This window comes from Plecotus auritus (assembly GCF_963455305.1).
Source record: "Plecotus auritus genome assembly, chromosome: 5".
NCBI lineage: Eukaryota > Metazoa > Chordata > Mammalia > Chiroptera > Vespertilionidae > Plecotus > Plecotus auritus.
The window spans coordinates 159,019,056-159,042,132 of NC_137776.1; the positions used below are offsets into that span (position 1 = coordinate 159,019,056).

The following is a 23,077-nucleotide window of genomic DNA, read 5'->3' on the forward strand; positions in this document are numbered from 1 at the left end:
CTCACATGTTGCCTCTTCCCAAAGGCCTTCCCTGACTTTTTCACAAAAGATCACAGAAATCCTTCTGGGCTTACAGTTTCTCCCACTGCTGAGCACTGCTTGTCATTTGTGTTCAGGTCTGGCCCCTGCATCTGGACTACAGGCTCCAGGACACGGAGCCCATCCTACTCACCTTGGTGTCCACACCACAGTCTACACCCCAGCACCTGCACAGGTGCTCAGTGTCTGGCCCACCAGACCAACAGTGCAAGCCTGAGTGCATGCACAAAGGAATACGAACATTTAAGAAATGCAACAACCAACTCATCTTATCTACTCCTCTTACTATCCCAAGACTGACTGATTCTATAAATGACTTTTTAAAACTCAAGACAGCACTTTAGCCATTTCAACTTATTCTTTAGAAAAGTTTTTCATATTTTCTGGGAGTAGAGTCAATGACAAATACATCAGGATGAGACAGAAATAACTACCACTTAGGTCCATTATGAGAAGTTGTGTAATACAACAATTAAGAGCTAGACCCAATTCAAATTCCAGCTCTACCTCTGATTAGATTTAGTACTTAAATGCTCTGAGCTCCAGGTTCCTCCCCTCTAGTGGGGATAATAACAGTCCTACTTTCGATGACGGCATAGGGATGCAATGAGATCGTTAACAATAACAATTGCTAGCATTCTCTATGCTTCTGCTACCCACCCTACCCCTCTGCCTACTATGTGCCTAGCATTGAGCCTATATTATTGAGTCTAATCTACATAAAATGCTGATTAGCACAGTATCTAGCACATAATAAGCATTCAAGAAATATTAGCCATTATTATCATTGCTAATTTCCCCAACTTCTGTGCAAGACATATAGCATTATCTCCATTTCCCAGATGAAAAACTTGAGGCTCAGAGCAAGTTTCTTGCTCAACAAATATTAGCAGTTTTTACTCTCTAATGGCTAATCTTTATAGCTCCCTAACAGGGTAGTTATTATTTCCATTCTGGGAATGAAAAATCTGTGTTTAAAGACAGTAACTTGAAAGTGAAGGTCCAAGATTTGAATCTAACTTTGGGTCTAGAGCTTTTGCTGCCCACCCTACCCCTCTGTGTGGTGAATTCCACCTGACCTGTGTGCAACTTTTCTAATTCATGAGTTACAGAGAAGCATTTTCCCAACGTGTTCGAGAGCGTCACCGCACCTCCCATTTCAGCAGCCCTGAAATCCTACGAGCCACAGGAAGTTATTTCAGCAATCTGAGAGAATGGATCCAGCATCAGAGGGTGTCTGACACAGCCCTTCTGGCCTTGCACGTATCCAAAGGGCACTAAGAAAGCAGAGCCTGGGGCCCAGGACTGACCGTGACCCCGAAGAAGTTGGTCTCATTCATGGCGTTGAGGATGATCCTGCCCAGTGTGCGGTCTGTGTAGTTGAAGTCCTGGATCCGCTGGTGCCGGCTGCTGGCATGCAGTGTCTCCATGGCCCTCTGCAGTGTTTTTGCGATGACCCAGATGCCATCGTAGGCATACCCGTGGAACTTGCTGGGCCCCACACCTGACCGCTTGTTGTTGTATTCTCTCTCGTACTGCTGTGGCGTCTGGAAAACAAAGGGTTGGGGGACACCAAGTTACAACCGGCAGGGACATCAGGCCCACAGTGCCGAGAGCTGAGACTCTCCAAATGTCTAGGCTCTTTCTGTGCATTATCTCCTTGAATTCTCACAAAAACCTCATATGATAGGTACTATTATCACCCCCATTTTATAGGCGAGGAAAGTGATTCAGGGAAGTGGACTTGCCTAGTACCACAGAGCTAGTGAGTAGCAGGGCTGAGATTTGAATCCCGGTATCTAGCAAGGTTAAGGGGAAGGAATCATGAACTGTAAACAGGGCTCCCCCATGACATTTGCAGCGTCTGGGGCTAGAGTACCAGTAGAGGCTCACATACTTAAGTCTAAATATGTAAATTATAGACAGACCAACAGACTATTCAATAAAATCTTTTCTATCTCCCCATCATAATAAATATGCCTTTAATGATGTGGAAGGCCAAGTCTGAATTCAGAATTCTAGGACTCCTCAGAGCTTCAGGCTGGACAAGGCAGCATGGGGATGCTGGCCTTGCTCTGTAGTCCACCTCGGCAGCCCAGCCAAGCTCAGGTCACACCTCTTCTCCCTTCCAGCATCAGTAGCCCCTAGACCACCAAAGAACTGCAGTTCACCCTCAAGAGGGCTGACCCAGGCAAGAGGTTCCCTGGGCACCAGAAGCAGTTCTTGCCATTTAGGCAGGGAATTCGGGGCGTGGTCTAAGAGAGAGAGAGGAATAGGCACTAGCTGGGCATATCCCCGTGGGCTTGTGGATTCTGAGCTCCATCGGGCCTGAGTGAGGCCCTCTTGGAGCAAGGGGTAGAGGGCACATCCCAGGTACATAACACCCCTCCCCCTTCCTTTTCTACAGCATAGCAGGGTCTGTAAATAACTTGGCATTAAGAAAAAGTTCTTTTGTCCCACTGAACTAAATTTCATAAAAAAAGCTCATTGGTAATATTAATATTCTGACTATGGTCACAAAGTACTGAAAGTGCCTTTTTACTTGGGTCCAGTGAATGCTGTGCCAGGGAACCTGTTATCCTCAGTCTCTCCATGGCCTTTTCTCAAGTCACTTCTGAACCCCTCTTCCAGAAATGTCATCAGAGCCCACGGCTTAGCCTTTCAAAAAACCCTCCTTGGGGACAAGCCACATGTAGAAACCATCAATTCACTGTCAGTTTATACTGGGAAAGGCCCTTAGATGTGTTCATATATGCCCCACCCCTGTACCCTGAGGCACAGAGAGGCCCAGAAATTTGCCCAAGGTCACACAGCTTGTGTTTTGTGTGTGAGCATCTGCACATGGATGTGTGTATCTAGACTGGTCCAATTTCATCTCTGTTACTTGTCTCATTTTTTACTTTTGAGGGCATAATTGCTTTTGGAAAACTACCCCAAGTTGTTTGGGGCCTGGTCTAGTGCATAGGAGGGTGGTGAAGCTGAGCCATCAGAGGCTGGGTTGTCCCGTGGCTGGAGCCCAAGTCTCTTGCCCTTGGCTCAAGGCATTAGCAGAGTGGGGTCACTCACACAGATGCCTGGGGATGGCCAAGACCCTCACACTGTGGATGCTGCAGGTGAGGAATTCTGCCGGGTCAACTGTGAATGTTGGTGTTTCAACCTCCTTTTTTGTTTTGGCTCCTGTTGGATGACTCAGGTTTTCCTCAGGAATGCATCATGTCCAGCATCATATTCTGTTCATCACTCAAAATACACAGCAGTTCTCTTCAAACCAAGGGTTCTTCAAGGAGACAGCACCTTTTCCAGCCCAGCTCAGCCTCTTCTCACTATTAATCATACCCCACCTGCTGCACATCCCTGTGGGCTGGCTTTTTGCAATCATCCTTCACCATCTCGCTCCTCCTGGGGGAGCAGGAATGGGTCCATTAGGAGGCTCTCTCTCTTCCATAAACCTTTTGGGTCCTTTGATAATATCAAGTTTGTCTGCACCTCAGGGCTTCTGCTCTAGCTGTTTTCTCTCCTGGAAAGCTTCTTCTGCAGGTCTTTGCATTTCAATATCAACACTTGTCACTTCTCAGGGACAGCTTTCCTGACCCACCCTTTCAAAAATCCCCTCACCCAGGCATTCTCTATCCACTAGTTTTATATTCTTCATTTTTGTTGTTTTGTTTTATTAATCCTCATCCAAGGATATTTTTCCATTGATTTTTAGAGAGAGAGTGGAAGAGAGGGGGAGAGACAGAAAGAGAGAAACATCGATATGAGAGGGACACATCAATTGGTTGCTTCCCTCACATGCCCCAACAAGGGCTGGGGATCAAACCTACAACTGAGGTTCATGCCATTGACTGGGAATCGAATCCGGGACCCTCCAGTCCACAGGCTAACGATCTATCTATCCAGTGAACCAAACAGGCTAGGGCTAGTTTTATCTTCTTTATTGCACTTTTCACGTCCTGTGATTTTCCTACTTACGTGTTTTCTTGCTTACTGTCATTCCAACCACCCTCCCACAACTAGAATTAAGCTCCATAGGGTCAGGGATGTTGTCTTAATCACTAAGGTATCACCAGAATCCAAAACAATACATACAGAGACCCTTTCTAAGTCTCATTCTCCATTTCAAAAATGAGGAGGTTGGACCAAGTGATCCAGAAGTTTCCTCTCAGGATCAGAGGAAGAGCCTGGCAGTGTGATAAGGACACAGGATGTGGAAGTAGAACGACCTGCCATCCAGCCCCAGCTCTGTGGTTTGCTGATTGTGACCTGGGGTAGTCCCATCTCCCCCAGGTCTGCATGTCCACCCTTGTTGGGTGGCCAATGAGGGTTCAGTGAGATGAAGTATGCAAAGCACCCAGTCCAGTGTCCAGGACATGGAAGGTGCCCAGAAATACCAGCCCTTGCTACTAAGAGGAAAGGTCCATGCCATGGGTTCTTAAACCTGGCATCCGGCAAAGCCACCTGCCCAACATGCCCTGCAGATCCCGAGATGCTGGAGCCTAGGCTGAGAGGGGTCAGCAGACCTCCAGTGTGTGGACAGCCTATCTGTACTTCCTTAACAATTTCCAATTATTGCACATTTAGGCAAAAGCATCCTTGTATCTAAATTTTCCAAACACACACTGGTAATTTTTTTCCCAGAATAAATTCCTAAAGGTATAATTGCTGAAGCAAAACGTAAACACTATTGACATATACTAGTATATAAATAGGGCTACGGTAAATTATTCTCCTCAAATATGAAAAATTAAAATTCCACTGTGTATGAAAGCACCCATTTCCCTGTATCTTTGACAACAACAGATATTTTAATTTTAAAAGTCATTCTCAGTTGGTTAGGTTAAGACAAAAGCATATCTCCTTTCAATTTTAATTTGCGTTTCTCTGATTAACAATTAGAGCAAGTTCCTTTTAAATATTGATAGGTAATTTTTACTTATTAGGTGCATTTCCTTTTAATACATATTGCTGTGGTGGTAGTCACATCTTTAATGTTTTGTTTTAATGCATCCTTGTTATTTTTCCAACTTTTACTATTTGGCTATATTTTTCTTTGATGTTTAAATGCAATATGGGTCAGTTTCTGGTTAATTTAGCTACTGGCTATTTTGAAAGTATTAAAATGATTTGAATGTGTATTTCTTCAATTAATTGCTTTAGGCATAAAACGAGTGAGGTCCCTTTGACATTTCTCCTCCTGGATTTTGCTCCTGAGAGCTTTTCCTGATGCACACAGAGGCATCCAAGGGCTGCTGGTGTCTGTCTTTGAGTCCTGTTTGTTCAACCTAATGATTACATTCAGATGACGTCTCCAGACCTCTTTCCTATCCAGAACATGCCAGTGGGACATCGTTCAAGGTTTCTGTGACCCATCTTGAAGTCGGGAGTCCAGACCTGAGTCTGGTCTCACCAGGAGGTAAATGAGTGCCATTTTAAAACTTCCTTGATATAGTTTACTGGGGTTATTTTTTTGTGGGGATACTGGGGCAATTAAGATCATGTTATATATTCATTTTGACCTTGGGGCCCACACAAGTCCCTATAGATCCTTTTACTTATAAATCTGTATCTTTTCTATCTCAAAAACTGTTCTTTATTCCAGGGACAAGGGCAGAAGGAGAGTGGAGAATACTAGAAATATGACTGTTTACCTCATTTCTGGGGCAGAGTCCTTGGAATGGGACACAGGTGTAGCTAAACCCTGAAAGATGACCTCATTCTCACTGTCTTTGCATGCACCAAGTTGAAGTTTTTGCTGCCACCTTGTATCTCAAGCCATTCATCACTTCCCAGGTGAAGCCAGCACTAATCTCCCTTGGGCAAAACAATGACTACAGGAAGAAACAATTATTGGGATAAAAAGTAATAGTTGCTCTTAAAGCAGGCCTCCAATTACTCAGGGCAGAAGAACTTCCATTGTAAAGCCTACATTGAAAGCTGGTTAATTACTCATTATCTGAGGTCAAATGTATGAGATGCTAAAATCTCCGAGAAAATAATTTTATATATAGGTTTTCCCAATTACTGACAGGTTGTGCTCCAACATATTTTTGAAAGGCAGTTGTTGGAACTTGGAACACAGTTTCCCACAGAAACTATGTTATAAATAGTGGTTAGGTTCCCAGGCTAGCCCACACAGGCTTGTTAACCCCACAATGTGACTAAGCCTTATGAGTCTGTCATTCCAACAGAATATAGGGGAGTCTTGCTTTCGGAGGAGGGGGCCTCAAGGACTGAAGAGAAGAGGACTATTTCCAACTGGTAGAGTTTCTCCCTAGAATTCCTTATAAGATATTGGAATCACAGAATCTCATTTGGAAGGTACACTTGTGGATATTTAGTCTACTGATTCCTATACTTCAGTTTGTACATCACTTGGGAGCCTGATAAAATTGCAGATGCGAGGGCTCTGCATTTTATTCAGTATTTCTGTGAGATAGCTTAGACATCTATATTTTAAAAAATCTTTCAAGATTTCAATATTACACAAATCAGTTACCACTGATTAAGTCCCTCCCATAAATCGATTATTTGATCGTTTCAATAGCAACTTCCAGCTGTTTTCTGAACTCCTTCTGAGACTCCTCCAGTGTGGGAAGCCCACTCCCTCTCCGGCAGAACCTTCCACTGAGGGGATGCCTGATGTCTATGGAACCATACTTCAGATGCAGAGTTTTCATCTATCTCCCTGTAACTTACATTCAGAATACTACATCCTCCGGTGAAGCCGCAATAAATGCCTGTGCCCTCTTACAGTGCCTCAAAGGGCTGAAGACAGTGACATGCTTACCCCATCCCCACTGGGCTCTTCTCCTCCTTTTAAGTGAAAGAGTCTCAGTTCAGACTTCTACCCTAGGATGAAATAGCTCATGCTGACCAAAGCTCTTATGAAGAAAGTACAGAAAAGCAGAATAAAACATAAAAAGAGGCATTCAAAGGCACCAGAAAGCAACCAGGACATTCAGGACTTGAGGAGCCAAGATTCAGGAGAGAGGAGAAATGCACTGAGAAGAGTCCAGCATTCTTTGCTGTTTCCCCTTGAAGCATATGATGATTTGTAAGGCTAGATGCAGGAACAGAACGCATTGGGTCAGAGTTTTTAGCAGTTCCTCAGGGGAGGGAAAACAAAAGAAACCATGTGGTTTAGGGATATCAGAGCTGCAGGCTTGTAGTGCCAAGGCCTTGGAGAAAAAGTAAACACAAAAAAAGTGAGCCCAGTATTCAGATGGGCATTTGCACTTGAATTATTTGCCCATAGGCTGAGAAGCCAAGCAAAAAGTGGTGCTGAGGGGCTAAGCAAATAAGCAGAAGTGTCTGGAGTCACATGGTATCAGGAAGGCAAAAGTAGGAATCCAGGGCCAGTAAACAACCAGGATTTCAGGTGAGAAACCTGGAATACAAATACCAGAAATAAGGGCAAGCCAAAATAGAGCAAGCAGGCCTTACAAAAACTAAATTCAATCTCAATTCCTGGTTGGATTAAAGTGATTTGCCCCTATCCTAGCAGCCTGCTTTAAGAGAAAGAAGTCTTCTCTGGAGAAAGATAACACCATCGGTAGCCTCTACAGATTTTCATATCCAATTAATCAAACTTACCATGTATACTAGGAGATAAGAGCCATAATAAAAAAAGAAATTAAGTAAGAAATTTGGGAAAGAAGAAAAGTAGGATATAGAAATAGACCCACAGGTGATCTAAATATTGAAGTTATTAGCCATGGACTTTAAAGTAGCAAGATTTATATGTTCAAAAAAATAGATTAAAAGATATAGAATATCACCAGAAAACTGGGAGCTATGAAAGAAAAATAAAATAAAATGGAAATTCTAAAAATAAATATATAATAATTGAAATTAAGAACTCAATAAATGGATGAAGCAGCATATTAGACACAGCAGAAAACTGGTTAGTAAACTAGAAAAAATATTCAGATGGAAGCCCCCCAAAATAAGAAATGAACATAAACAATGTATGACATATGCATAATTGGTGTCCTGGCGTGTGACAAAAGATAGAATAGGCAGGAGCAATATTTAAAGGGACATTATCCTTTAATTTCCCCCAATACACATCAACCCTCAGATTCATGAAATTCTATAAAGCTCTATGAACTCCAATCAAGATAAACACACAAACAAAAACCCTCACTTCAACACATTGTAAAGTTGCTGAAGAGGAAAGCAAAAACAAAAATCTTAAAAGCAGCCAGAAGGAAAAAAAATGCATTGCCTCAAAAGAGCAACAATAAGCCTGACAGTTTACTTAACAGAAACAATGGAAGCCAGAAGACAATGAAATAACATCCTAAAGTGCTAAAAGAAAATAGCAGATCATCTAGAATTCTACACCTAGTTAATGTATCTCTCAAAATTAAAGGTGAGAGAAAGAAAATTTCAGACAACCAGAAACTGAATTTGTCTAGAGCAAATTCACAGTAAAAAAAGACCAAGGAGAGTTCTTTACTCAGAAAGAAATTTATCATAAAGAGGACAACAGAAATTCAGGAAGGAATGAAAAGTAATGAAAATTGTAAATAGGTGAGTAGATCTCAGTGAAAAATTACATCAGGGACAAGAACATCTAAGAAAATATTAAAGAACAACAACAAGATGATGGACTTACACTACTAGGTATCAGGTCTTATAAAGCTTGATTATCAAGACAGTGTGGTATTGCTTAAAGGGCAGGCAAATAGACCAGTGGAAGAGAACAGAAAGTCCAGAGACAGATCATACTATATATAGTCATTCAATTTATGACAAGTTGATGCTATAGCATAGGAGGTGGGGTGGATAAGTGGTCCCAAACCAATTGGTTATCCATATTGAAAAAAATTTATTTTACCTCAGAACATAAAAAAATTAATCCATGTGAATTCTATATCTAAATGTGAAACATGAAACTTTCACAACTTCTAAAAGACAAGATAGGAAAATATTTCCATGAGCTTGGGTTGGCAAAGACGCTTAAATAGGACACAAATATACTAATCCTAAAGAAGACTAATAACTGGATGAGATTAAAATTAAGAATTTCTGTTCATCAAAATATATCATTAAGAGAGTGAAAAGATAAAATACAGAATGGGACAAGATATAAGTAACATATATAACCATACAAGAATTCATAACCAGAATATAAAAATAATTTTTATAAATTGATAATAGGCAGAGACTAGTGGAAAAATGGGCAAAAGACTTGACTAGGCAGTTTATAAAAGAGGATATCAAAATGACCAATAAGGATATAAAAACATGACCAACTTATTTGGTCATCAAGGAAATGTTAATTAAAACTAAAATGAGATACCAATATACACCACTAGATTGGCTAAAATTAAAAAGCTGGATAATACCAAATGCTGGTGAGCATGTGGACCAACTGGAACTCTCACTCACTGCTGGTGGGTATGTAAATTGGTTCAACCACTTTAGAAATCTATTTGGCAATGCCTACTAAAGCTGACATATGTAGATCTTATGACTCAGAAATTTCACTTCAAGTATGTACTTGATAGTAATTTTGAACATATATTCACCAAAATACATCAACTACTTAGAAATATATCAAATAGAATATGTGCAAGAATTCTACACAAAAAAATGAAACATTTTTGAGAGAAATTAAACAAGATCTAAGCAAATGCAGAGATATACAAAATTCGTGGATTGGAAGACTCTATAATATTAAGATGTCAGTTTTCCCTAAACTGATATACAGATTCAATAAAATTCCAATTAAAAAAAAAAAACCAGAGCAAGTTTGTGTGAAAACTGATAACCTGATTCAGAACCATATGTAAAAATTCAAAGAGATGAAAATAGCTAAGAACAACTATGAAAGAAGAGAGAGGCCTTATTAAGTTATTAAGACTTATTATAAAGCTATAGTAATTGAGGCAAAGATGTTTTGCTGAAAACAAACAAACAAATGGAAGAGTAAAGAAAGTTTAGAAACAGAAACAGCTATATGCAGTCGTTTGACTTATTATAAAAGTAATATTGCAGCACAATGTGGGAAAAGATGGACTTTTCAATAACTGATAATGAATCTATTAGCTATCCGTATGAAAAATAAAGGAAGAAAAGGAATCTTGATCCTCACCTCACACTATACACAAAATCAATTCCAGATTGGCTGTAGATCTAAGAGTGAAAGGTAATAACACTTCTAAAAGACAAGAGAGGGAAATATCTTCATGACCTTGGGGCAGGCTTAGTTAAAATAAAGAATATCTATTCATTAAAAAATACCATTTAGAGGACTTCTAGGCAGTTGAAGACAATGCAAGCTGTGTATTAATTTAGCCACTCCCAAACAAAACAAAATGGCTTTATAACTGCAAAAATTCTATATAAGATCACACCCTCACCAAAATTGGAGACGGGAAATACCCAAATTGCAAAATGACTGTGAGTAAAGAGAAAAATTAACAAATTCCAGCACTATATTCACTTAAGCTTTTGCTCCACTCAAGTCCTGGTGCAAAGCTTGTGGCAAATAAAAGTAGATTGAAAAAAAATGTGGGAAAGCCCTAACTGGTTTGGCTCAGTGGATAGAGCTTCGGCCTGTGGACTCAAGGGTCCCAGGTTCGATTCCAGTCAAGGGCATAGGGGCCTCATAGGACAGGGCTGATGGGAAGCCAAGGCTGTCTGCTCCGCCCTGAGACTCCGCCCCATCCAAGCTGAGCACAGAGGCTTTTGCAATTTTGCAAGTCTTGTCTCATAAGGGTGTCTCCAGCACAGAAGTTCTCCCAGCATAGACACAGCTGATCCTCACAGCCAATTTGCCTGGAGGTCAATTCCTCCCAGTGATACCAACAACAATCAAGACTTAACTATAACAAGGCTGAGCACACAGTCCACAAAGGGGTGCACCAAGAGTGTCTACCTCAGGTAACTGGAGAGGCTGAGCCACTGTGCCCTAGAGGACACCTACCACACAAAGCTACTGTACCAACTAAGGGAAGCAACGAAAATTCAGAGACAAAGAAACAGATCACAAATGAAAGAAATGGAGGAAAGCAAACGACTGGATATAGAGTTCAAAACCATGGTTATAAAGTTTTTCAAGAATTTCCTAGAAAAGGCCAATAAGTTTAGCGAGACCCTTGAGGATATGAAAAAGGACCAACTAGAAATTAAACATGCATTGACTGAAATAAAAAATATTATACAGAGACCTAACCGCAGACTAGAGGACCGCAAGAATCAAGTCAAAGAGTTGAAATACAAAGAAACAAAAAACACTCAGCCGGAAAACCAAAAAGAAAAAAGAATCCAAAAATTTGAAGACAGTGTAAGGAGCCTCTGGGACAACCTCGAGCGTACCAATATCCGAATTATGGGGGTGCCAGAAGAAGAGAGAGAGCAAGATACTGAAAACCTATTTGAAGAAATAATGACTGTAAACTTCCCCCACCTGGTGAAAGAAATAGACTTACAAGTCCAGGAAGTGCACAGAACCCCAAACAAAAGGAATCCAAAGAGGACCACACCAAGACACATCATAATTAAAATGCCAAGAGCAAAAGACAAAGAGAGAATATTAAAAGCAGCAAGAGAAAAACAGTTAGTTACCTACAAGGGAGCACCCATACAATTGTCAGCTGATTTCTCAACAGAAACTATGCAGGCCAGACGGAAGTGGCAAGAAATATTCAAAGTGATGAATAGCAAGAACCTACAACCAAGATTACTCTACCCAGCAAAGCTATCATTCAGAATTGAAGGGCAGATAAAGAGCTTCACAGATAAGAAAAAGCTAAAGGAGTTCATCAACACCAAACCAGTATTATATGAAATGCTGAAAGGTATTCTTTAAGAAGAGGAAGAAGAAGAAAAAGGTAAAGATAAAAATTATGAACAACAAGTACATATCTATCAACAAGTGAATCTAAAAATCAAGTGAATAAAAAATCTGATGAACAGAATAAACTGGTGAATATAATAGAATCAGGGGCATAGAAAGGGAGTGGACTGACATTTCTTGGGGGGAAAAGGGTGTGGGGGGTGCGGGAAGAGACTGAACAAAAATCGTACACCTATGGATGAGGACAGTGTGGGGGAGGTAAGGACAGAGAGTGGGGTGGGAACCAGGTGGAGGGGAGCTATGGGGGGAAAAAAGAGAAACAATTGTAATAATCTAAACAATAAAGATTTATTAAATTAAAAAAAAAGAAAGAAACTGGACAGATCAGAACACTTATTATAAAAAAGGGATTTCAAATTATTCACCAAGAGATGTATAATAATATTCAAAGCAACACTCTTCCTAATAGCCAAAAACTTAACAACCAAATGTCATCTTAAATAAATTGTGTATAGTCAAACAATGGAATACTATATAGCAGTGAAAATAAACAAATGTCTACGTGAGACAACATAAATTAACCTCACTAACATGTCATGTGAAAGAGGCAAGGTCCCAAAGAATATATACTGTATAATTTCATTTATTTAATATTCAAAGACAGGCATCTATAGAGTGATAGAGATCAGAAGAATGGTTACTTTAGGCTGTACACATTGAATGGGACAGGGCATGAGGATGGCTTTTGGATTGCTAGTAATTTTCTTTTTTCTTTTTTTTTTTTTTTACCTGGGTGGTTGGTATATGGGTGTTCTACTTAAGTAAAAATATTTATTTTTAAAAATCAAAAGTAATCCCAATTCCTTCTGCTATTCCTCACCTCACATAACTGAGTTATGGATATATCATCCATCTCACTACTCCTTTTTCTTACCCCTGAGGCTTCTGTGCTGAAGAAGGAAAAGAAATACAATTTGTTGAGCACCTATTTTGTGTTTGGCACTTTGCAAGATTCTTTCTTATGTATTATCTCATCCATAGAAACTTCATGTTCTTTGTCACGGAGCTCCCATGGCAATGACAATGAGATGGGTGCAGCATTTCCTCGGTCAATGGCTCCATGTTGAGGACTAACTATATTTGTTTCCTCCAGTTATGTTGATTAAGCAGTTGCGGGTGGTTGCAGAAGTTCTTGCCAGAAAACATTACAAAACTCTGTCAGATAATGAGCCTGAGCCTTTGATAGAGTGTTAGGGCCGCTTCTGAGGTCCCCACTGAGTCCAAGGTTCTTTGAACATCTCCATCTGATGCCTGGCCCAGCTCTGTGTCTCGGCAGGGGAATTGTAATGGGAAGATGGCCTTATCAGCAAGGCTGAGCCATAACCAGAGAAACCTGGCAAGAATCGCAAATGCTAACCATGGAAACAAACCTAATAGGACTTTGAAAAGTGAAAGCTGACAATGGAAATCACCAGTGTCCACAGAGTCACTTTGAGAGAGTAGAGTGGTGATGGAACCTCAACAAGGAGAAAAAGCCAGACATTAGTGCCAAACCAAGTGCCCAGAAGCTGTCATTGTGAGGCTCCGAAGACTGAGCTCTGAATGTGCTCAGGGAAGCTAGGACTATACTTGTTCCATCAATGGAAATTCCAATAGGAAGGGACTGATGAATGTGCTGTGGAGGGAGACCATGACTTTGTTATTTCTCCTACTAGAAATCTGGGTGCCAATGAGAGAGCTGGGGACAGCTTGATGCTGGAGACAGGCGTACGGAAGAGGGAAACTCAGAGAATGCATTCCAAGAGGAAAACTGTTCCATCTGATTCTGTGACTTTCTCTCTAAGGAGTCACCTTTATCCTGGGGATTCCAGAGTTTAGTATTATTATAATCGTGTCATACATCTTGCTGTAATTACCCAATACCACATTTACATAGTCAGAGGGCTCAGCTTGGAAAGGACACCAGGAGTTCTGTGGTCCAAATCTCTCATCTTCAGTTGAAAATACTGAGACATAGGGAGAGAGAGTGACTAGCTGAGGTGGTGGATTAATTGGTGGGAATGCTAGGATTTGTGCCAGGTCTCCTGATTACCAGACCCGTATGCTCCTACTATGCCATATACTAACAGGGGCCTGCTGAGATGTCATAGAAAAGGCTGATTTAGGTGCATTCTGTTCCTAAGTGTGTCACAAGTCTAGAGAGATTGCATGGTAGGCAGGAAGGTGCACAGTGTGGGAAAATTGGCAGTCCTGGCTGAAAGTCCTGGATCTCTCCCTGACCTTCTGGAAGACTGTATCCATTTCCTGGGCCTACCATAAAAATTTTTTACAAACCCGATGGCTTAAAACAACAGAAATTTATTCTCTCACATTTCTGGAAACCAGAAGTCTGAAACTAAGGTGTTGGCAGTGTTGGTTCCCTTCAGAGGCTCCGAGGGAGAATTCGTTCTGGCCCTCTCCCTCGCTCGGTGCCTGCCAGCAATCCTTGATGCTCTTTGTCTTGCAGATGCATCAACTTCAGTCTCTGCCTCTGTCTTCATGTGGCCTTCTCCATGCCACAAATTTCCTCTGCCTTTCTTGTATGAGGACACTTGTTATGGGATTTAGGGCCTACCCAGGTAATCATGGATAATCTTATCTCAAGATCCTTAAGTTAATTAAGTCTTCAAAGACCTTTTTTTAGAAATAAGAACATGTTCACAGGTTCCAAGGGTTAGGCCCTGGACATATCTTTTTAGGGGTCACTACTCAACCTACTACAGAGAACTTGGGAGTGCCCCTTCTGTGCCTTAGCTTCCCTGTATGTAAATAGTGAGGATGGCAAGAGCCCATTGACTTGGAACGGTTGGTTCTACACAGGCTTGTCTTTATGGACACTGATGGACCCCCAAATACAGGCTTCAACCCAGCAGCCTGTGCCTTGATGATCATCATCCCCAGCAGTCATGTAAGATGCAAATTCAAATTCAAGAAACATTTCTCAACTCTCTAGAACTTCCTTTGACCATAGACTTTTGAGGATGGTTGGGGAAGTTGGCTTGTGGTCAGACCACAAATAGAAATGCTTTATGAACTCCAGGCCCTACACCTGGGGAGAGAGCGTTCAACAAGAGCAAGTATAAAGGATGGCTGAGCTCAGGAAGGGGCTTGACAGATACATCTTGCTTAGGGCCAGGATGAGAGTCGGCAAGCGAGGTGCTCCTTTCCAGTGCAGAATTTAAGAGGGAGCCCAAACCCTCAGTAGTCAAGATAAATAATATTTTAATAAATAAAAACAAATGTAAAAAAGTCTATGATGAACAAAATATCAACATTTTAAATAAAGACAAGGTTCAATCCTACAATCACGTGACAAACCACTTAGCTCACCCTAATCCTGGTCCTGAGAATCTTTTCTTACATTAAAGTTGTGGTATTTTGTTCATCATAGAATTTTGCATTAATTTTGAATTAAAAAAATATTTCATTATATATTTTTAATCTTGATTATTGAGGTTTTTGGCACTCCCTTAGATTTTGTCCTTAGTCCCAGGCATAGAACCTGTGAGTTACAACTGGAGGGACAGGCTGTTTAGTTTGTATTAGGGATGCTTCCAGGGATGTGGTCACTGACAAAAGGACCTGTGTGGGCCCAGAGGGACCAGTAGGGGACATTAAGGGAGAAATAGTGAGTCCTTTGGTACTGGAAGGATCTCAAAATCTGATGGGAGGCTGGGCTACATGATCTCTAGGCGATCCCTAAGGCCTCTGATTCTAAGATGCAAAAAGGCTACAGATGTCCCTGTGTAACTTCAATCATCTTGTAACCTCTGGATTATGTAACAAAAGCTGCCTCTTGCCTCAAAGACTTTGCTTCCTGGAATTTTGGAAGCAGCCTCAAGCTGGGAGCCTGACTTTGCTCCCATGGCACTGTTCTATCCTGGGAGGCCCAGGAGTCAGTTGCCCACACTGTGGGATGAAATGAACAGCCCCAGGAATAACCCCAAGGTGGCCCATTCATGGGCATAGCAATAGAGGGGTAAGGTCAGCCTCCTCACCAGCCTTCTCCCTCCCTAAATCAAAAATAAAAAAGGAAAGTCATTGACCTGGGAAATGATTTGGTATAAAGTCAAAATATTTGCTCCAAGGAACACTGTAAAAAATTATCTTCTCAAAATGCTTTCCTGTGCACAGCTCACATCGGGGCTCGCCTGCCTGGGGTCACATTCATGCTCCTGAGGATGACAGCTGAAACCCTTCCCATGGCATCCATGGCCCTCACCTCCCACTTAGCTTCACAATCTCATGTGTAATCATTTGGTCTTCCTTAAGTTTCTCAGTTTAATTATTACACTGTCTGCCTGCATAGCATTTTTTCCCTTAGTTTTTATATTTTCCTCAAATTTTATACTATTTTTAGATTAAAGCATAGGGTATCCCTGCACCAATTATCTTCTAATGAAGTACAAACTTTGACACTTTTAATAATAACACTTGCTGAAATATGAGTTGTTTCTACTCATTATTCAGCATCTCAAAACCTTTTTATATATTCATTGATTTTGGTATAAAAATATTTCTTTCAACCTTTCCTAACCAGAGTATTTTTTTAGGGTCTCTCAGGTGCCAGCATGATCTAGAGTTGTTTACAAAATGTGTCCTAATGATTTGGCATTTTTTTGACAAATCAATAAACCATTCTTATAGAATTGGCTCCAATTGAGATTAAATAATGGATAAAATAATACATATATATTTTACTTTACATGAAGTTTATTCTTTAAATGAAACTGGGTCTGTAAGAATTCTGGAGCTGAGTATAGAATTTAACGATCTGAGCTCTGAGAAGACAGAAAAGAATTATGTGCACTGCTGTACTGAATTTTGGCTGGTAGTTAAAATTGAGAGAAGAGTGTTACCATCTTCACCAGGGCTGTCATCACCAGATTCTTGATAATACTCACACTGATACAGAACAGTGTATGCACTTTTGAAACACTTTTACATATGCCATATTGCCTGAGTCTCCCATTGCCCTACTGGACAAGCAAGGCAGGGGTTCAGAACGCCTAGTGAGAACATATGGAGGCCCCAAGGATTTAAGCACCCTGCCTAGGTCCTCCTCCCAGTTATGACAGTACTGAAGTATCAGACACCATGTTAGCCATCTTGCACAATCTGCTATCAATCCTCCTTTTAACCCCAGAGGGGGGTATCTTTACTACTATTATACAACAGTGGCTCAAAGAACTCATATTCAAGATCATAGCTGGTAACTGGCAAAATTGAGGTTCAAACCAATCTGGTTGGTCTGCAGCACATGTTTCCCCAAGTCTACTTGAGAGTCTTTCTTCTCTGGGTTGACAGGAGTATCAGTGTGATTGAGAAACGATATTCCCGGTCTGAGGGGCACAGGATAAAACTATAGCAGAGTCTCAGAGGCAACACTTGTAGTTGGTACTGTAAAAGTCACAACTCCACCTCTTACATGTACACTGTGTTATGAGCTTACAAAATACCCTTACCCTATTTGATGCCCCCCATTTCGTAGCGGGGCATGAAGTTGATGGATGGCTAGTTCCATTTAACAGATGTGAAGCTCAGAGAGGTCCAGTGACACACAGTAAAGGGCACTTTTTGCCAACATAATCAGATAAAATGATCAAAGGAGATTTGGGGGCTGAGATGGACAGACAAAGGTACTGACCTTTCCTGAGATGGTCTTGATCTGCTTGGAGCTCAGGGGTTCAAAGTCCACACCCATGTAGCCCTCCATGGCAGCAAGTAGATTCTTCCGGAGACAACGGGATGAGTTGGCTTCTGTATGCACCTGCTCCCACCAGAAAGGTTCATACCAGCCTGGGATGATCCACTGGTATTTGCTGCCGTACATGTTCTCCTCATATGCCTGCAACAGATGGGTTGACCATGAAGGCACTAAGAATTAAACATTTGTTGAAGGCTTTGTGCTCTGTGAGAGTGTATGTTGTGTGTGTTAGTTTAGGGGGAGATGACAGGAGCTCAGGCCTCCTCTTATCAGAGGATTTGTTAATTTTTCTATTACCTGCCATCTCTCAAGGGATCCACGATAGTTTATGGATAAAATATATAACAGAACAATTAACACTAAATAAAAATTAAAACATAAGGACCTGAAAAAATATAAATGTTTACAGGAGGTAAAGAGAACAGAACATAGACCAGTTGACCAAATTTCCAACACTACACATAATAAGTTGTATATTTCACCAGGAACTTCCTGGTAGCCCAAGAAAAAATGGCAATAAGATTAGCTGCATAGCTCTCATTATCAACAAGGAGAAAACAGACCAGTTTTTCAGGGAAACAAAATGTTTTCTAGACATTAACTCTAAAAAAGGTCTTATATTAGCCAGCACGGTATCAACAGCATCCTTACAACAAACAGATTTCATAAGGCTATTTTTGTATAGCTCTTTACTAAAAGCCGAGATCAAAATCTTAAAACACAACCCAGGGGGAGCAATTTTGCAAGGGGCCAGGAAAATTTAGTCTAAGTATGCAATTTATATGAGATGCCTCTTGGCAAACTGAGCAGTCTCTCTGAATCTTCACCTAAAGTTTGTTGTGCATAAATCCAATCCTAAAAAAAGTCCCTTACATTTGTATGCTTTACATACATCTCATTTGTGATTCATGTTCATCCTTTGAGGTGGTCAGGGCAGACTTTATTATCCTCATTTTAGAAATGAGGAAACTAAAAATCAGAGACAGAAAGTAAGTAACTTTCTCAAGGTCACACAGCCAGGGAGAAAAGTCAGCCCAGAACCTAGATCTGCTGACTATTATGCTGCAAAACCACGCTGCCTTTCTACCATTAAAAAAAAAAAAAAAAAAAAAAAAAAAAAAAAAATCAACAGACTGTTCTACTGGACCTCTATTTGGCTTTGGTGTTTTATTGTTGTTGTTGTTTCTTAATCCTTACCTGAAGATATTTTTCCATTTATTATAGAAAGAATGGAAGAGAGAGGGAGAGACAGAGAGAAATATCAACGGGAGAGAAACACATTGATTAATTGCCTTCTGCACACACCCTGACCAGGGCCCGGCTGGGGAGGAGACTGCAACTGAGGTACGTGCCCTTGACCGGAACTGAATCCGGGATCCTTTGGTCCACAGGCGGATGCTCTATTCACTGAGCCAAACCAGCTAGGGTGGCTTTGGTTCTTATTGTGATGATTTTAGAGCAGGAAAAGCATGCTTCTTGATAGGTTAGATGCACCCAGAAAATTCTACTATGTGGGAATGTCATGTGCCATCAAAATTGGGTCCAGAAAGAAGTTTCTAAGTAGATGCAAAGTCCATTTTTCGAAATTCCCCTCTATTTTTAGCAAAATAAAACAAAAACAAAACTTTTGGGAAGCCTTCTCACTCTTAACACGTTGAGGCAAGAAGATAGCCCACTTATTAGGAATGTACATTAAATAGGAGTCAATAAATACAGAGTAAGGATAGGAGGAGGTCTTCTAGTCAGATATTCATTACTCTCTGAGGACAGAGCCCCTGTGATAATTTAGAGGCAGCACTGAGCAGGAAGTCAGGAGCCGCGCAGTTAGAGCTCTTTGACCTGCTACCGTCCCATTAGGAGTTGCTCCTTGTGAATGAATTTTCCAGAAAACAGAAGTTTAGTCCATTTGAGCGACACCACACTTTGTTTAGAACATTAGTCCATTTTATGAAGATAAAAAATTGTCTAACTGACTTTCTGGGGAAAAAAAAAAAAGATTCCAGTCAAGCAGCTCTAGATTCTTTGCCCCACACCAGCTTTTAACTAGCCAACAACACCTTGGGCCTCGCATTTCTCATCTACAGCCTGTGGAAAGCAAAGCCCATATCACTGGGTTGGTGTAAGAATTAAATGAGATAATATGTGTACCAGGCTTGTCCAACACTGCACTCAGGAATATTTAGCTGCTCCTTCTTGTTTCCTTCTCCAATGAAACTCATAGTTTCATTGTGAACATCAGTCATTATTATGGGCCATGGATGGTGATGCTTATGGAGATAAAGAAGACCGGTCCAAATACCAAATGGCCCTGGACTGTTTAACTTGGAGTTTAGGATCTACTTTTTATGGCTTTCTCTTCTTTCTAGCTGTCAGATCTAGATAGTTACTTTTCACTGTCATCAAGTCCCTCTCCTCATTAGGAATTTGCTGCTTTTAGACTGCTATGTGCTTGGAATGCAGGGACTATTAAACATATGTATAGAGCAAAAGTAAATAGGTTTTGAGTAAGGGTCTAAAAGGGAGGTAGACTGGACTTAAATATATCATCCACTGTCTCAAGCAACTGTGGAGAAACCACTGGGCCTCCATTCCGGTACTCCCACGTTCAAAAGAGCTGAGGTTGTCGGGTATGTGAGCTCTAAGTGGCTACTGGTATGCTTTGCTGTCTTCTTTGCCAGATGGGGAGTTCTTGGAGGGTGGTGTCTGCTCCTCCCAGGGTCCTCAGTACTTAGCACGGTGCCTGGTGTACAGAGACCACCCAAAAAATGTGGAGTGACTGAATGAACACATCTCCAGTTTACTTGGCCACCTGGGTTTTCATTTTCTCTGCCTCTGGTAAGAATGTGGTCTCAGGACCTCTAGCCACCAAATGGACCCTGCCACATGGCGACGGGCAGTCCTAAGCTCTCCTTCTTTAGTCCCATGAACTGCTTTGGTTCCTATTAACTATAGACAAGGAACCATGATGAGAAATTTTTTTAAAAATCCCATTTATTTTATTAACCTTCCTTTTGCCTCCTCTCCTCCCCATATAAGAAGGACATCCTATATAATAAAAGGCTAATATGCAAATAGACCGAACGGCAGAACAACCGGAACAACTGAACAACCAGTCACTATGATGTGTGCTGACCACCAGGGGGCGTGTGCGGAACATGGCGGGTGTTGGCCACGGTGGGATGGTGGAGCAGTTAAGTGGGGGCACCAGACCAAGATGGGGAACCAGTCTCTGTCATCGGGGCGAGCCTCTGGTGGTTACTGAAAATTCTTTGCTTCTGCACACCACGGTCCCGCCTAGTGCTCGCACCTGCTGCCGGCACTGGCCCCGCTAGCACTCGCTGCCGGCGCCGGAGCTGCCGCACCCACAGCTGATGCCAGAGCTGCCACTTGCACCTGCTGCCAGTGCCCGGCGCTGGTCCCGATCACTCGGCACCATCAGTGGGTGCGAGCAGCAGCCCCTGAGGGGCAATCGGAGCAGCAGCCGCTGCTTGCACCCACTGACGGCGCCAGCCCCACTCACACCCGCTACTGGCGCCGGCCCCAATGGCTCCGTGCGCCGTGGGAGCAGCAGCAGGAGTGGGGCTGCCGGCAGACAGGGGACCGGGGGCTGCGGCAGGAGGGACCGGGTGGGCGGCATGGAGGATGGGCTGAGACCCGCCCCTGTGCCTACCGCAGCCTCATGGCCCACAGTTCCTTTCAAGGTGCACGAATTTGTGCACTGGGTGCCTAATTTCCCTATAATATATAGTTCACTAAAATACTGTTAGAAATCCTCATGTCAGTAAAGCAGTTAATAGTTGGGACGATGGTCTCCCTTCGGTGGCCTTATTTAAGCCTCTTGACAACCCCATGAGGCTGATGGGTCAGAGATCATTGCTTCCATTTTAGAGATGAGGCAGCCAGGGATTAAAGATACGAATTGACCTGGCTGAGGTCACACAGCTGGCAGAGCTAAAACCAGAACCCAGGTCAGAGTGCTGGAGAATTGACACCAGACCACCAAGGAGGGAGAAGACAAAAGCACCATGCCATGCTTGGACTGTGCTGGAGCCAAAATGAACATTTTGCCACAGGGCTATAAATAGGCCTTACATTTGCTGGAGCCTGCTCGCCCACTGGTTGACAGTTCCAATCTCAAGAACACAGCAACATGCTGCAAAGTTTGCACTGCGGCATTTGGATGGCAGGGACGCAATGTTTCCATGCGGCGTGTGCTCTGACCCCGACATGGGCAGGAAGCCTCTCTCTGTGGGTCTCTGCTCTGAGCAGCAAACCCCACCCCTCCATCACACACCCCAGTCTTGATCCATTGTGAAGACACCCAATAGACTCCCCTCAGGACCTTCCAGACCTGCCAGAGAACTCCTTCCTAACCAGATAAGACTGAATGGCTGGAGGGCAGATCCATCTGAGAGCCTGACACATGGAATAAACATCCACCCCAGACCTCTGAGAAACTCTTGCACGAACAAAGCAGCCAGCAAAGACTCTAAGGGAAGGTCCATCTGAAAGTACCAAATCCAATAAAAGGAAAGAGAAGAGTGGGGTGAGAAGGTGGGGCGGTGTCCCATGCCATGTGAAAGGCAGGCAGCCTGGGGCTCTGGGTCAAGAGAGAGACAGCCACACCATCTGTTCTGAAGCAAAGCCACGGCTGGAAATGCTACTCAGAATAATCCCAATGCATGGCACAGAGTGAAACCACAGTCACGCCTGAGCTCGAGTTTGGCTCAAATCAGAACATGAGGTTTATTGCATTTCTTGCAAATAGGAGATGGCCAGTACTCAGTGCAGAGCCTATATTGACCATTTTTATTAAAATTTACATTTCTTGGAGTTATTATTCACCATGTGCCAGCTGCTTTCAAAATCTGGGGATATTGGAGGGGGAGGGCAGCCTTTTCCCTAAAAGAGAGCACATCTCCAATTATTTTCCTTTCTAAAATCGGCCATTTCTGGACCCTACACGGTAAATGTATAAGGTTTTATGATTTCTGAAGTAAAATGTATTAAATCAACTTGCTGTTTTTAAAATTTTTTCTCATGTTCCTCCTTAGATTTTCATATGAAATGACCACTTATTATCCTTAACTGATACATAGGATGCTTAATACAATCTTGTAAAGTCCATCAGTTAGTAAACTCTCCAGCACACTGGCAGTCCTTTAGACACCTGAGACCTTCCATGACAAACTTAAAAAGACCCCTGACATTTACTGAGGGCTCCCTGTATACATCAGGTGCTGTGCAGTGTTTCTGCTCATTTAATCTTCACAACGATGTTATGAGACAGATGTTATTATTATCTCCACTTTACAGGTGAGAAATCAGGCTCAGAAAGTGACAACAAGACCAAATTCAGTAACCAAGCAGCAGAGCAAGGGTTCAAGTCCAAGCAGACAGACTCCAGAGCTCTCAGCTCCACCCAGAATCTCCTGAAATGTCAGCCTCGTAACTTCTCCTTCCTCCCTGGGATTTCGGGAGAT

General features: G+C 42.1%; 1 protein-coding gene across 1 annotated transcript in view; it reads right to left on the reverse strand.

Moving 5' to 3' along the window:
- GABBR2 (gamma-aminobutyric acid type B receptor subunit 2) overlaps positions 1-23,077 on the reverse strand; it is a 339,710-nt gene that overhangs the window by 127,054 nt on the left and 189,579 nt on the right. Inside the window, exons 6-7 of the mRNA XM_080668601.1 lie at positions 17,535-17,735; positions 1,350-1,586 (exon numbers count right to left, since the gene is read on the reverse strand). Coding sequence (XP_080524727.1) covers positions 1,350-1,586; positions 17,535-17,735 — 438 coding nt within the window. The remainder of the gene's footprint in view (positions 1-1,349; positions 1,587-17,534; positions 17,736-23,077) is intronic.